At 37.5% G+C, this 14,015-nt stretch overlaps 1 protein-coding gene across 2 annotated transcripts; it reads right to left on the reverse strand.

Annotated features, from left to right (window-relative positions):
* Positions 1-2,640: 2,640 nt before the first annotated feature.
* ints13 (integrator complex subunit 13) lies at positions 2,641-13,484 on the reverse strand. 2 transcript variants are annotated; one of them, XM_051891270.1, is made up of 17 exons: positions 13,365-13,484; positions 12,447-12,692; positions 12,162-12,236; positions 11,846-12,048; positions 10,493-10,573; positions 10,309-10,399; positions 9,033-9,161; positions 7,189-7,273; positions 6,581-6,673; positions 6,412-6,501; positions 6,091-6,269; positions 5,542-5,706; positions 4,844-4,998; positions 3,936-4,166; positions 3,660-3,799; positions 2,995-3,130; positions 2,641-2,901 (listed from the first exon to the last, which is right to left on the reverse strand). In XM_051891270.1, the coding sequence occupies exons 2-17, from the start codon at positions 12,669-12,671 to the stop codon at positions 2,865-2,867; spliced, it is 2,115 nt and encodes a 704-aa protein (XP_051747230.1). In that variant the 5' UTR covers positions 12,672-12,692; positions 13,365-13,484; the 3' UTR covers positions 2,641-2,864. The 2 variants fall into 2 exon arrangements, with proteins under 2 accessions (XP_051747230.1, XP_051747231.1); XM_051891271.1 differs by having other exon boundaries at positions 13,119-13,365.
* Between the last annotated feature and the right edge of the window lie 531 nt (positions 13,485-14,015).

A 14,015-nucleotide genomic window follows, 5' to 3' on the forward strand; every position in this document is an offset into this window, starting at 1 on the left:
GTTTCTGACATTTTCAGTGAGTCTTTGGCGCTGCTAACACTATGCTAACATGAGCTCTTGAAACTCCGCCCTCTTCTTGAGAGCAGCAGCTCATTTGCATTTAAAGGGACTCACAAAAACGGAGTGTTTTTTTTTTGCTCACCCTCAAAAAGTGACAAATTTAACATGCTATAAAAAATTATCTGTGGGGTATTTTGAGCTAAAACTTCACATGCACACTCTGGGGATATCAGAGACGTATTTTACATCTTGTAAAAATGGCATTATATCACCCCTTTAAAAAGAAAAAGTGGATGGGGACTTGCCTAATTGGAGGTTCTGTCCATCAGTTGTTTATTGGATGGAGGCAAGCTTGCAAGCAACTGTAAGCAATACAGTCATCAGAGAGAAGTTTCACCGAAGATCATTTTTTTTTTGACCTCTTAATTTTTAATCAAAATATCACTCGATGTATGCTGGACTGTCTCCATCCAATCAACAACAAATGGACAGAAGCAAGTCCCAGCTGTATATTTTTTTCTATACTCTGTATCACTCGGATGTACATCATAATACGTAAAGAAAAGATATGTTGCTACTTCTATTACATCGCCACTTTAAGAATCTGATGAACCGATTTTTTTTATGTTTAGCCTTTAGAAATTCATTCAGCCTGGCAAGTTACAAAAAGTGTCCACAAAGCTGGTCCTAAAAATATCTGAACAATCCCAGTCTCAGCTTAATGAGGGGATCCAGCTGGTTAAAGACCTGACTGAGTTCAAACACCTTGATTTCCCTGATGGCTTCTTCACAGCAGAAGTCTAAGCTGCAGACACTGAATGCAGAGAGTAGCATGGGCTAGTTATTTTGCCCTGTTAGATGGATTTCACTCAAATCCAATGACTGCAGGCTTCTCCATTGCAGAGGTGGAGAGTTCTGCTGAGAAAAGGAGCACTGCATGCCAGGAACCAATCCCTGCACAAACAATCACTTTCACCTCTACTCAATATGTGCACAGAGTATGACAGCAAGCATTAGGATCGCATATATCAACACTCGATGCCTCATCCTCACTGGAGTCAGAAAACTTGACACTAACTTCCTTCGTACTTGGCTAGATTCCTGTTTCCGTGCATTACTGAGTCAAAACACATCCAGGCTTTCACATCCAGTAAACAAACATTTTGGAGCCTTTTTTTAAAGACTTGCATGATCTAGACTTTTACCATAAAGACACAGTGGGCTGTCTGACTAACGTATAAAGTAGGTGAAAGATGATCCCAAAACAAGTGTTTTCATCCATGCAAAAATACAATGTTGCTGACATAACTGCAAACAAAGTTGTTCCCAAGCATATCTTGTTTTCTTGCTGTTATTTTTTATAAAACTTTTTGCACAGCAGATAGCAAATCAAACTGGCAGTTTTCTTGCCATTTGGGTGTACAATTTTCATCAAACTGTCTTGTGAGCGGGTGGCTGAGACTCCATTTAGACCGTGTCCCAAATGGCATCCTTGATAAGGAGATTTAGTTGGATGTCAATGGCCCTGTCCAAAACGGCACCCCTAAGCCCATGTGGTCTTCCTCAAAGTCCAGATTTCGTGACATAATGCCACTTTGACTGCAGGGTAGAACGGTAGAAGAGCACATAGAGGGCACACATAAGGGCTGCCGTGAGCACCCTTCTGAAACCTAAAATGACAAATGGGACACCCTACGGTTTTGTGGACTTAAAAAGGGTAAGTTCACCCAAAAATGAAAATTATGTCATTAATTACTCACCCTCATGTCGTTCTACACCCGTAAGACCTTCCTTCATCTTCAGAACACAAATCAAGATATTTTTGATAAAATCCGATGGCTCAGTGAGGCCTCCATTGCCAGCAAGATAATTAAGACTTTTAGATACCCAGAAAGCTACTGAAGACATATTTAAAACAGTTCATGTGCCTACAGTGGTTCAATCTTAATGTTATGAAGCGACGAGAATACTTTTTGTGCACCGAAAAAAACAAAATAACGGCTTTTCAACAACATCTACTGATAGCCGATTTCAAAACACTGCTTCATGAAGCTTTGAAGCTTTACGAATCTTTTGTTCCGAATCAGTGGTTCGGATCGCGTATTAAACTGCCAAAGTCACGTGAACTATTGAAATTTCGAAACACTTATGACGCAACGAAGCCTTGTTTACTGAAATCACGTGACTTTGGCACTCCGAACCACTGATTCGAAACAAAAGATTTATAAAGCTACAAAGCAGTTTTGAAATCGGCCATCACTAAATGTTGTTGAAAATCGGGGGCCATTGTGAGTCTGTAAGAAAGCAATTGCAAATGAAGTGTGCCATTTAGGACAAGACCTATGAAGTACATGAGACCATAAGTGCCCCATTTGTCACTTTACAGTTGCAACGGGTGCTCAAGAGTGCCTCCATGTGGACAAATGAACTTTTGGCAGTAGAAATGACCACTTGGATGAGGACCACTGGGACTGAGGGTGTCATTTGGGACAGGACATATCCTATTTTCAGAGGTAGGTAGTTATTCTTTCTGAACATCCATGAAATACAAAGGAAGGTAAATGAACCAGGATAAAGAAAATTAGCATTAAACAGTACATTTACATCCACACACACACAAAATACAAACATGGACTAACACCGTTTACAAGTTTCTTTATTCTGTTTCAGAATATTTCAGATTCTTTGTACAAACTAAAGCATATAAAAAGTGTGTCCTTATAAAACATTGCCTTACTCGTCTTTGTCTGGCACAAAACCAGCATCCTGGCAAAAACATCATTTGATATCATGCCAAAGGTCACATCACATCCTCTCAACAAATCAATGATCCTGCAGAGATGAGAAGAGGCGTGTTCCACACATCATCTGGTGGCTTTTCCATTCTCATGAACATCCATCCTAATAAAGAAAACACAGTGAGTGTTAAACACAAAGTGACTGATTAATGTGATCACAGGGTACACAGTGAGACAAACAATGAGGTCAACACACCCATTTTCTTCTTTCAGATGTTGATAAAGTTCAGCCTTGTTATTCACTGAACTCAATCTTCCTGCAAACTCCTGATGCTTCCTGGAGTTGGCTTGAGTTATTCTGTTGGTCCAAAGGGTGAGTAGAGACACAGGACCTGCAAAACAAGAGACCATATTTGACAGCTGTTTCTACTCATCTTAGATCTGATTGGCTGCTGTACCTCATATTGCCACATTCTGACTTGCCTTTTCATTCACTTTGGATGATGATCTTTCTGACTTGGCTTGTAGCTGCTAATTCTGACCATAAAATTGATGCTGTGCAGTACAAGTAACTTGACTGAGCCGATGTAGCTGGTGCTTTCTTCGCTAGTTTTTTCATTAAAAGGTTGTTAAAAACATCATGTAGGTCCACACAAAGGTCCATCAACGTGTGTCTATGTATTCTATTATCAGAACATCTCACATTGCCCAAGAGTATCTAGTAAAGCTAGGTTTAGGGCTTTTAGATTGAAAGTCGTAATGCATTCTTGAGCATTTGAGATTCACCAAAAGTCATACACTCTGTTCACTATGATATGTTTAATTCTTAAAAGGACTTTTAAAATCTATAATCCAGTAATTGATTGAAATGAAATTGATTGATTGATTGATTACCAAAAAAAAAAAAATCATAAAGTGAACCTTTAGATTTCTCCGGTGGCTGCTGCTCCTCTGTAGCTAAACGTGGTTTCTTGTTTAGGGGCTCTGGTGAGTCCGGTGAATCTTTGATGATTTCACATTCACTCTGTTCGTCCTTCTCTCGCTCCATTACCCCCTTCAGCCTGTAGGAGAAAAGGGACATATACATCAGAAACACACATTTCAGGAGATTAATGAAGAAAGCAAAATCCCCAGTCAAACAGCAGAGGCTTGACAGATGTAAATGTGAACGTCAGCATCTTGTTCATTAACACTGACCTCTCAGAGTCTGTGGTCCAGCCCTTCTCCTCTGTGTCCTTGCCATTTTTCTCAGTTTTGTCCTCTTTGTCCTCTCTCTTCCTTCCCCTTTTTTTCCTTTCCTCCTCCTCGGGTGGTTTGCTCCGGCAAGCACTGATACAATCCAGCACACGTTGGTGCCGCTCACTGGTGCCCACATGAGTCTTTACTAATGTCTCCAACTCATTCCACATGATCCGATACTGCTCATCACTATGTACATAAAAAATCAGCATCAATATACATAGTAAACATGTATTCACTATTATGACTTTTTGAATGTTTATGCACACATGCTGTTTCAAAATGAAGTGAGCTGCCTATTTAAGCAGCATTGACAGCTTAGCAACGTGCTAAAATAAATATGTGATATGCGATAGTGTTGAGTATTGCGATAACAATATTTCTTTCGATATAACATTTCCCTAGAGAAATGCTATTTTTATTAGCTATTTATAAAAAATAAAAAAAAACATTTATATATGTAATGATCATACTAAAATAAACAGGTAATAGATATTCTTCTGATCTAATTAAATCTAATTCAGGCTAAAAAAAAAACTATGTCAATGTGCAAAGTATAGTTATATCAACCTAAATCTTAACATCAAGAACATCCAGGTAAACAAAAACACCTGAAACTAGGGGTGGATGATTCGTTATTTTTGTTATTAAAATCATTCATATATCGCATGCCGCTGCGATATGCATATCGCGATATGTACATTTGCGGTATTACGATAATTTCGATGTATCGAGCAGCCCTAATTTTGGTTAAGATGCTTAGAAGGCAGCTGACTATGTAGATAGTAGATGGTAAAGGTAGCTCACTAGGTTTTGGAAAAGAGCCACACCACAGGACAAATCAAAACCTAATGTGATATTCTCACCGTTTGGGTCCTTTTCCTCTGGAGCCCACAGTTGAAATAGGTAAAGGGTCACTCTTCCTCTCCATATCAACAAGATTATAGACGGTCTTCTGACAGGTAAGCACATCTTCATCTGTTAGAGTGTCCTTCACTATGAGGTTAGCTAATGGTACCACCTGGAATATACACGCAAAGATGATCACAATACCCAAGAAAACACAAACACATATCACATACACAATATGCATGGTAAAAACAATCCAAAAATTCTTCAAAACAGGATTTGCTTATAAATCTTTTTGACTTGAAGGCCACCCACTGTCCAAAAAATATTCAAAGCCCCCTTACATAATATTAACAGAACTATATACAGTTTTTTATGATTCCATAAGTTTCGAAAACTCTAAAAAATAAACAATTACTTACTGAGGGAAAAAAGAATTATGACTTCAGTTGTCATCTTGATTTTGTTTGTTTTTTTTAAACACTTTAAGGTTAGATAATTAAAATTAATATTAAATCAATGTTAAAATCATTAATAATAATATTAATTGTTCTATTAATAAATTAAATATTATATTATGTGTTATATTATTCATTATATTAATAATAACATATACAATTTTAAGTCATCCTGCGACCCCCTGGGAGTTTGATGAAGCCCCTAGTGGACCCCTGCTCCCTAGTTGAGAACCACTGATTTAGATGGTGTCCCTCACCGCCTGCATGTTGAAGATGGTAGTCTGGGAGATGATCATTGGCCAGTATCGTGTTTGTCGCTCTAGTTGAGATTTGGCTCTCTCTACTGGAGCTCTGCCTGCTGCATCTACCATTGAGTCTGGGAACGGAGTCAGACGATTTTCCCGCATAAACTCACCGAAGTCCTGAAGAGAGATATTAACAAGATTTACTCTGCAGCCACATGCAGGAAATATAATGTATCCATATACAATTCTGCATTAACACTGCATGTTGTAATTTTTTGTAACTACAAGGTGACAATTTTCTACTGACGTGTTAACGTCCTCAAATTCGTTGGCAACACAACTGGATTCATTTGAGGTTTTGCTGTTGTGAACTGCAAAATACTAATGGTACCTCTATGACAAAGTTGAAGCTTTTTAGTTGTTAGTTTATAAAGCAAGTTGTAATTATAAGTTCGGCAAAGACGTACATGGTTTTTACAGGCTGAAAACTCGTAATTATGGTAAATCACTACATGATGTGAATGCAGCTCAAGTCAGACAGTCAGTGCTTGCTGAGCTTACAGTGATGCGGTAGTCGGTCACTCGGCCACCACAACCCTCGCTGATGGAGGGAGGGTCCTCCAATGTGGAGCGTGTGCTGTTCAGGACATGCAGAAAGATTTCTCCTCCATGGCTGCTTAACATGTGACTGATGACCTTTGACCCTGACTTGCGGGGCTGCTCTAGTAGCACAGATCGACCTGGGAAGACCCCAGACAAAAGGAAAATATACAATAAAGCAGGTACTTTAATAGTTTCATATCCCAGACTTTCTCTTTCTGTTACCAAAAAAAGATATTCAATAAGAAAAAAATGCATGGTGGAGGGATTGTGCACACACACCATTCAACAGGAAGTTGGTGAGGCAGGAAGATGGCCGGCTGTTAACGTCTACTGGAGAAATACGATAAGCCCCTGTGCAGTAATGCAGTTCTGCAAAAAGAAAAAAGAAAAATTGAACAAATTTGTCATGTGGCAGAAAGAATAAAACATTTCCCAGAGTTCCACTCACCTACACTGTTGGTGCGTGGAGTGCACCATTTGAGTGTGACCGTTTCCTTCAGGCCACTATCTCTGCTGGTGCTGCCGGCCATGTGCAAATCACCTACACATGAGATAAACAGAAACATAAGTGACATTCCACTAAATTTATCCACTAAATGTATTATTTTATATCAAATTTAGAACATGAATTTACAGAATTTTAATATTTAAGTGAACTATCATAATAAATCAGAGTATTATATTCAAATAATATATGTTATAATGCAGATATTTTCAAATAGCATTTCTCATAGACACTGATAAAATTGTTTTTTTTTCTTGGTTTTGCTGTAGTTAATGTATAATTTGAAAAGTGTAGTAATAACATGGTAACGTGAAACTTTGAAATGTCTGCATATTCACTCATTCATTGATGTTAATCATCAGATACAATATGTTTATTATTGAAAATGTAACTGTTATATAAGCTTACATTCTACAATGTGATTTTTTATGCATTATTTTTAATGCATTATAAGGGTTGAAAACAGTTGCTATGGTTTAATGTCCAAATGCTTTATGCAGTGAAATGTAGGTTGTGTTGGATTTTTGATGCAGAGGACCGATTTCACTCACCACTCTTAATAAATTCCATATGTGCATCACGATGGTGCAGAAGCTCAACGTCGTAATTTGCTGAAGTGTTAGCATGCTGCTCCTCCTTCTCACACATGTACACACACACACACACACACACACACACACACACAAATACACATACACATCAGTAGCTGGGTCTCTACACTACTAACACACCACAATCTACTGCTGCTTTCATGTTTGAAGAGCACAGATTATAAAATAACTGTGCCCTCACAGATCTGATGTCCACAAAGGCCTCGGAGTCTCCCAGCTGGTTCATATGCTGTGGAGATCAGAGGCTGTAAGCGACAAATAGAGCTTACACACATTAAGAACAGGAGAAGAGAGGAGAAGGACTGGGAGAACAGAGGCGGGTGGACTCCTTGGAGCAGGACGTTTCATCCCTGGGGTCAATGGCCTCAAACACACATCCTAAAACTACTGTGTGTTTCTGCAGGGACCTGCAGCTTTTTTTTAAAACACAAGCAACCAGAACAAGAAAACACACTTCCGGCCACACCCAGCCAGGGCAGGAGACATCACCCAGAAAGAAGAGAGAGATAGAGATAGATAGCAAAAGCAAAAGAGAAATCACCCCGATAGAGAATAGGACTGGGGGCTGAAAGGGGATCTACAGGGTCAATTGTTCATCCAGCTGGGTGCTAATCTACACTCTTTGGAGAGCATGGATGTGTTAATCCTTTAGAATTCTGTTGAAGTCAACATGAAATGGCTTTTAACTTGCCTGATGTGAATTTTAAAGTGAAACTTATTGCTCAAAAAGACAAAAAGGGTGTGGGACCTGATTTTATCCATTAAAAATTGAGTGGATCATAAAAAATGGATATCAATCATTGTGATCCGAACGAGTTGGTTCTGTTCAGTGTATCAAAAACTTAAGAATTAAGGTTAAAGAATTAATCTGACTCCTTCACTGAATCACAGATGAATACAAAACGGTGTGTGCGCGAACACTTTTTTGCAAGAATTATACGTACCTCAGATTTCTGTTCAAATCTAAAATTATTAGAGACAGACAACTGAGAACAATAACTGCAATTAAAAATAAAGTTTTTCTTTTATTTCTACTAATGGAACCTTTAAGAATAATCTGAATCAGAATCATTAAATATGACTTCTGGATACAAGCTTCTTGACGTAATATCTATTGTTATTGAATATAATTAATCAACATTAAATTAAAACCTTTGACTACTGGAAAGATTTTAGAAAGTCTGCATTACCTACAAGAGTAGCCAAAAGTGATGCAAAAATCAAAAAATGAAAGTCGTTTCAAGGCAGAGCAATATTCAAACAAAGTGTAATAAGGTAAACATATTTATTTTTTGTAATAAAGTGCATAATAACTGTGCATAATAAGACCAGAAATGTGCTTTATGAAAGTTAATAGGGTAAATTTTGATTTCATGTTGACTTTAATTATTCATTAAATAAATAATATTTAATATGCATTAAAAAAATTACTTTCCATAATTTTTATTTTTTTGACTCTAAACATTACAGAAGTCTTATCCAAATGTACTTGGAAAAAAGCATTTTAATTTAGTATAGTCTAATTAAATGTAAGAACTTTGAAGCTGCCATTAATAATCAGAGATTAGCAAGAGCTGGATGAGGGGGTGGGGTTTTGATCTGGAAAAGTAATAAAAGCTCTTGTAAAGTACTGACCTGCTCACAGACATTTAATGTAGGCTAGCAAAACAAACAATAAACCATGAAAACAGCAGCTGTTTAAGCAACTGATACAGTGCAAACAAGTGATGAAGAGAGGAAGAGAGAGACAGGCAGAGAGGAGAATGTTTGACAGTAAGTCTGACCTTCATGGGGATGTTTGTGATGGTGGTTGAGGCCAAATCAAAGTGCTGCTGAACCAGCACATTCAGTTTACAGGCTAGATAGCGTCCAGCTCGCACACTGTGAACCTCACTGCTCAACACTGATGAGAGCTGCACACACACAGAAGAGAAAGAGACAGTACTACACAACAGTAATTTTTTTCCCCCAATATAGCTCTTTTTAACATTAAATCTGAAAAATAACAAATAATGGCAAGTGTAATAAGTAAGCAATAAGGTATGAGAGGCTGTGCTACATCATGAATAAGTCACGGCTGAAGGGCGTTGTTAGGCACGATGCGAAGCCGTGACTTATTCACGATACAGCACTAGCCTCGAGTACCTTATTTCTTTTATAAAACGGTTACCACACAATACAAATATTAAAGCCAAAAATATGTATCAATGCAACTTTCATGAAGTAAACTTTCACTAAAAGCCTTCCTTCTGCCAGAAAAAATAGTCCCTGATCATGAACAGTAACAGAAGTTACATTATTACACCATTAGATGGCAGCAAAGACTGTCTTTATGAGTGTGTCGGTCAGTAGCGAAGACTTTTACATTGAAAAGACCGAATTGTTGTGAACATGGAACAAGACGCAACTGACAAATGCTTTGACTAGCGCTGTCAGTAACGGGAAAACCCCTTAACTGTTAAAAGGACAAGATATTGCAGCGGACATTTAAACAGATTTTTAATTATGATCATAGGACTGACCTGAAGGAAAATGCTAAATCTGAATGCAGGTAATAAACTCGCTCAATCGATCTCTTTCTCACAATACTCTTCTACATAATACAGTAAGCTTCAATGAACAATATCAAAGGAGAACAAACAGTTTACATTGCTAAGTGGTTGCTAAGGGTGTTGTGTAGTGATACACAGAACCGTTGGGTGAAGCGGTCATAGCCGTGTTTTATTGTGAATAAAACACAGCTATTGACCAATCAGAATCAAGGACAGGAACTAACCGTTTTATAAGAAGTTTTAAAGCATGAAAGCAGTTAGAATGCTTTAAAAGTAGAGCTGGGAATCAAAAACTGGAAAAACTTTTTTTTTTTGGCTTTTTGTCTGATTTTTCAAAATTCTTCTTTGTTTGATAAATGTTATAATGTTGTCAATAATTTTGAGGCTGGTTTAGTTGATGCAAAGCTCAGAACTCTCTATAGAAGGTTTTTTTATTAATATATCATTATGAAAATTTCCCTAATGGAAATTTATTTTCATTTAGCACTAATGCAGAGAGAGATGCTACCTCTTTCTTTTGCCGATCAGAGACCAGAGTGTCATCACCCTGGGGATAGATGTGGACCAGCACAAGCTCACACTGCTGAATCGGCATCAGCCTGCACAGTAAAAACATATAACAGTAAGAATATGAGCCTGTTAATGGTGTGAGAATAAAAGTGACTTCAGCATTCAGAGATATCAGAACTGACCTGTCAGAGCCTGCTGCCAGTTTGTTTTGCTCTTGAATAGTTTCCAGTACACAGTCCTCTAGCATTCTGACATGAGTGTCACTAAGAGGGAGAGACAGATAAATTGTGTGTGTGTGTATATATAAGTGAAAATCTGGTAAGGGGTAATTAAATGTAACATATGTAAAAATTGGAAAATTAAACAACAATTTATCAGTATTTGATAAGGGCCTTAATCTTTTAAACAAGTGAGAAGATTAAACTACATTTTATAAAAATCCCCTGTTAAGTTTATAATATATTACATCAGCATATGAGAGTCAAATTGGACGACGACAGTGACTCATCTCAAGATCACTCATTTAACAGTTCATCTATTGCCAAAACTATGAAAAAAGATCAGTCAAGAATAGAAAATTATTGAAAATATTCAAGTCAAGAATGTCAGAATCAGAATGCGTAGTTTGTGCATAAAAAATGTCTGTCAAAACCAACATGTTGAACGATGTTCACTAACCCGGTGAAGTTCTTCAATTGGATTGGTGATAATTCTCTTTAGCATGCAGTGTGGAGTATTTCACTCAGTTTCCTGATCATTCTGAATCAATTTAAGTAAAGAACAAATTTATACTCACGTGCGTTATGTATTATGCACGTTATTGTCTCTGACAGACAGCATGTTGAAGCTGTTCAGGCAGCCATTTTCTCCCTCTCCTCAGAAAGCGATGACGCATTTAAAACATTTGCTAGTGTAGGTTTTCCAGGAAATGCGTGTACTCACTGGACCTCTGCTACTGTGTATTGTACACATTATTTTTTTGATAGACATTGATGTCGTGATATTCAAATTATGTGGATTTGAAAGCAGATGGATCGTAATATAACTAATTTCTTAGCCAGCAAGTATTCAGTGAAGTGATCATTGCCCATGAGTGTGTTGTGACTAAGTTTTTAGTTCTAATATTCCAACGGACAGCCAGCCTAAGTTTTTAATGGACGGGATAATATGCGTAACGGGTGAACTATGGGTAATTATAAATGTGCTGGAGACGTTCAAAAATATTTTTGTGTTGTTCATTATACTTATTTTATGGAATGAAGTATACTTTTTTTTGGCTAAATTACACTACTCAGAGACAGAGACATGTTTATCTTGTCAAAAATGTTACATTCAGCTGTCGCAAATTCATTGACTTTTAAACATCAAGTTCATTTTTACCAGGAAAAAAGTAGTTGCTTTTTATTGTCTCTTATGAAAAAAATCTTTTATTTAAACTTATGAAAATGCGGATCCTGTTGTAAATAATAGTGAAAAATCACTATTGTTCCATCATTACCCCTTAGCAGATTTTGACTAAGATATATAGTGCTTACCTTTTGGCATTGGTGAGACAGATAATGCGCCCCCTATTGGCCACTCTGTCAGCCGTGTCCATCAGAGCAGTACGAGCCTCATGCTGATATTCTGTGATCTTACACAGTGATTCTACAGCCGCCACCAGCCCATGCAGGACACTGCAGCATTCAGGATCCTGACGAGGGTTTGGAGGCCCAACTGCTGCCAAGGCAGCCATCAGCTGACAAACAGAACACACATACTCTTAACAATAATTCAACACAATGCTCCGATTACTCTGGTACAAGAAGGGTGCTCGATATGGACATGCAGAGTGACAGATGTGCGTTTTACCTCCTGTGTGTTCTGATCTTCCTGCTTCCAGCTGTTCAAGATGTGAACCTCAGAATCGCTCACAATGTAGTTCACCTGAGAGACATTAAAAGAAATAGTTCAACCAGAAACGCAGTTCTGTCATCATTTACTCAACCGCTTTTCATTCTTAATTTGTCATTTTTTCCCCCCACACAATCGAACATAAAAGGAGCATTTTGGAATTTTCACACAGCTCTTTTCCATACAAAACAGTTAATTAATAATGGCTATACCTATAAACAGCAGCAGTTTCCATACACTCACCAGTTTCTTGGTGGGATAAACATCATACAGTATTCGGCAGTACTCCATGGAGCACTCAATTGCACACGTCCAGAGAGATTTGGATACTGGAGCCAGAGGAATCACGCCCTGTGAACGGCTTTTGGTCAGCATGTCACATTCAATCAGCTGCCGGCTGGACTCTGCCATGTACGGGCAGTGATCGACCACAAAGGCCGTCTTGTGTGAAACTGAGAACATCCTCATCCTGGTCCTGCAGCACAGAGACTGTAAAAAACAAAAGACACAAGAACATCCTAATCAATTACTTGAACATTACAGGCAGGTGTGTTGTAGTTTTGAAACTGAACTTTGCAGAAGCATGACTACCCTAATATATACATATATATATGTATATATTAGGGTAGTCATGCTTCTGCAAAGTTCAGTTTCAAAACTAAAAGACATATAACCTTTTAATAATATGGCACATAACCTTATGCACCACCTTTATTAATGTCCAGTATACACTGTAAAAACAGTATTAATGTAAATAAACCTGTCAACAGTAGTTAAACATAGCTTGGCAATAGACATGTCTTTCTAAAAATAAAACGTCATTATCGTTACAAAAGAAATTACTAAAGTAATACAAAGTTGTCGAGGTTTAATTAAAGATAATTATGTAGACAATAATAGTTATTATTTTATCACCTGTGTCACAGAAATGCAGCTAGCTTTAGCTTGCTAGCATCGCCTGCTAGTTTTCCATCGATGGAAAATGCGCACTAAATAAAACCACTCGAATAGAAACTGATTGTATATAATTGTATTGTTTAAAAAAAAATGAACAAACACAAATGGCAAAAAGATTACATATAAAAAGGAACCAGACGAATTAGCTAACAGCCTGACAGAAGAAAAATAAAAGCGCAAGGGACATAATACGCCGTTACTCACATCCGTCCGTCAGTGAAATTCCGCCCTGTGAGCTTAGATGAAACGGTCCTAGTGCAAAGTGACAACATGACTGACACGTTCATTTGATTTCAGTCTAAGTAGTAAAAATATAAATATATTTGAATGTTAAATTATTGAAGTATAACAAAGGAGTAATTCATACGCAGTCCATAAGCAGAAACATTGAAACTTTGGACTCGCAACACAAATTATGCTGTCATCATGCAAATCCAATTTGCTTGAAGAAGTTTGCTGTTCATTATGCGTTATAATACTTTGCATAGATTGTAAGATGTTTATTGTTTTGTACAGCCACTGCTGAGTAAAATGGAAAGGTGTAATAAGTCAAATATCAGTGACCTACTTGTGTTTTCTTCACACAGCACAGCTCCTTCAGTCAGTTACAGCAGAGCACTTGTACTCTTTATGTACTCTTTATAAATCAGTATTCAGAGGACTTCTCCAACTTTTATCTGCCTTATCTGGTAAGTATTTGAATCTCCCAGTAGCCTACAATAGGGCCTAATCTTCAATCTTAATATTTACAGGGGTGTTTATTCTGTTTTAGGTTATTTTATTCTGTTACACGCCTCTCTGAGATTTGTTCTTAGTAATTTATCGCTTTAAGGGGTATAAAAGCAGCAATACAGT

Source organism: Ctenopharyngodon idella, chromosome 4, assembly GCF_019924925.1.
Source record: "Ctenopharyngodon idella isolate HZGC_01 chromosome 4, HZGC01, whole genome shotgun sequence".
Lineage (NCBI taxonomy): Eukaryota > Metazoa > Chordata > Actinopteri > Cypriniformes > Xenocyprididae > Ctenopharyngodon > Ctenopharyngodon idella.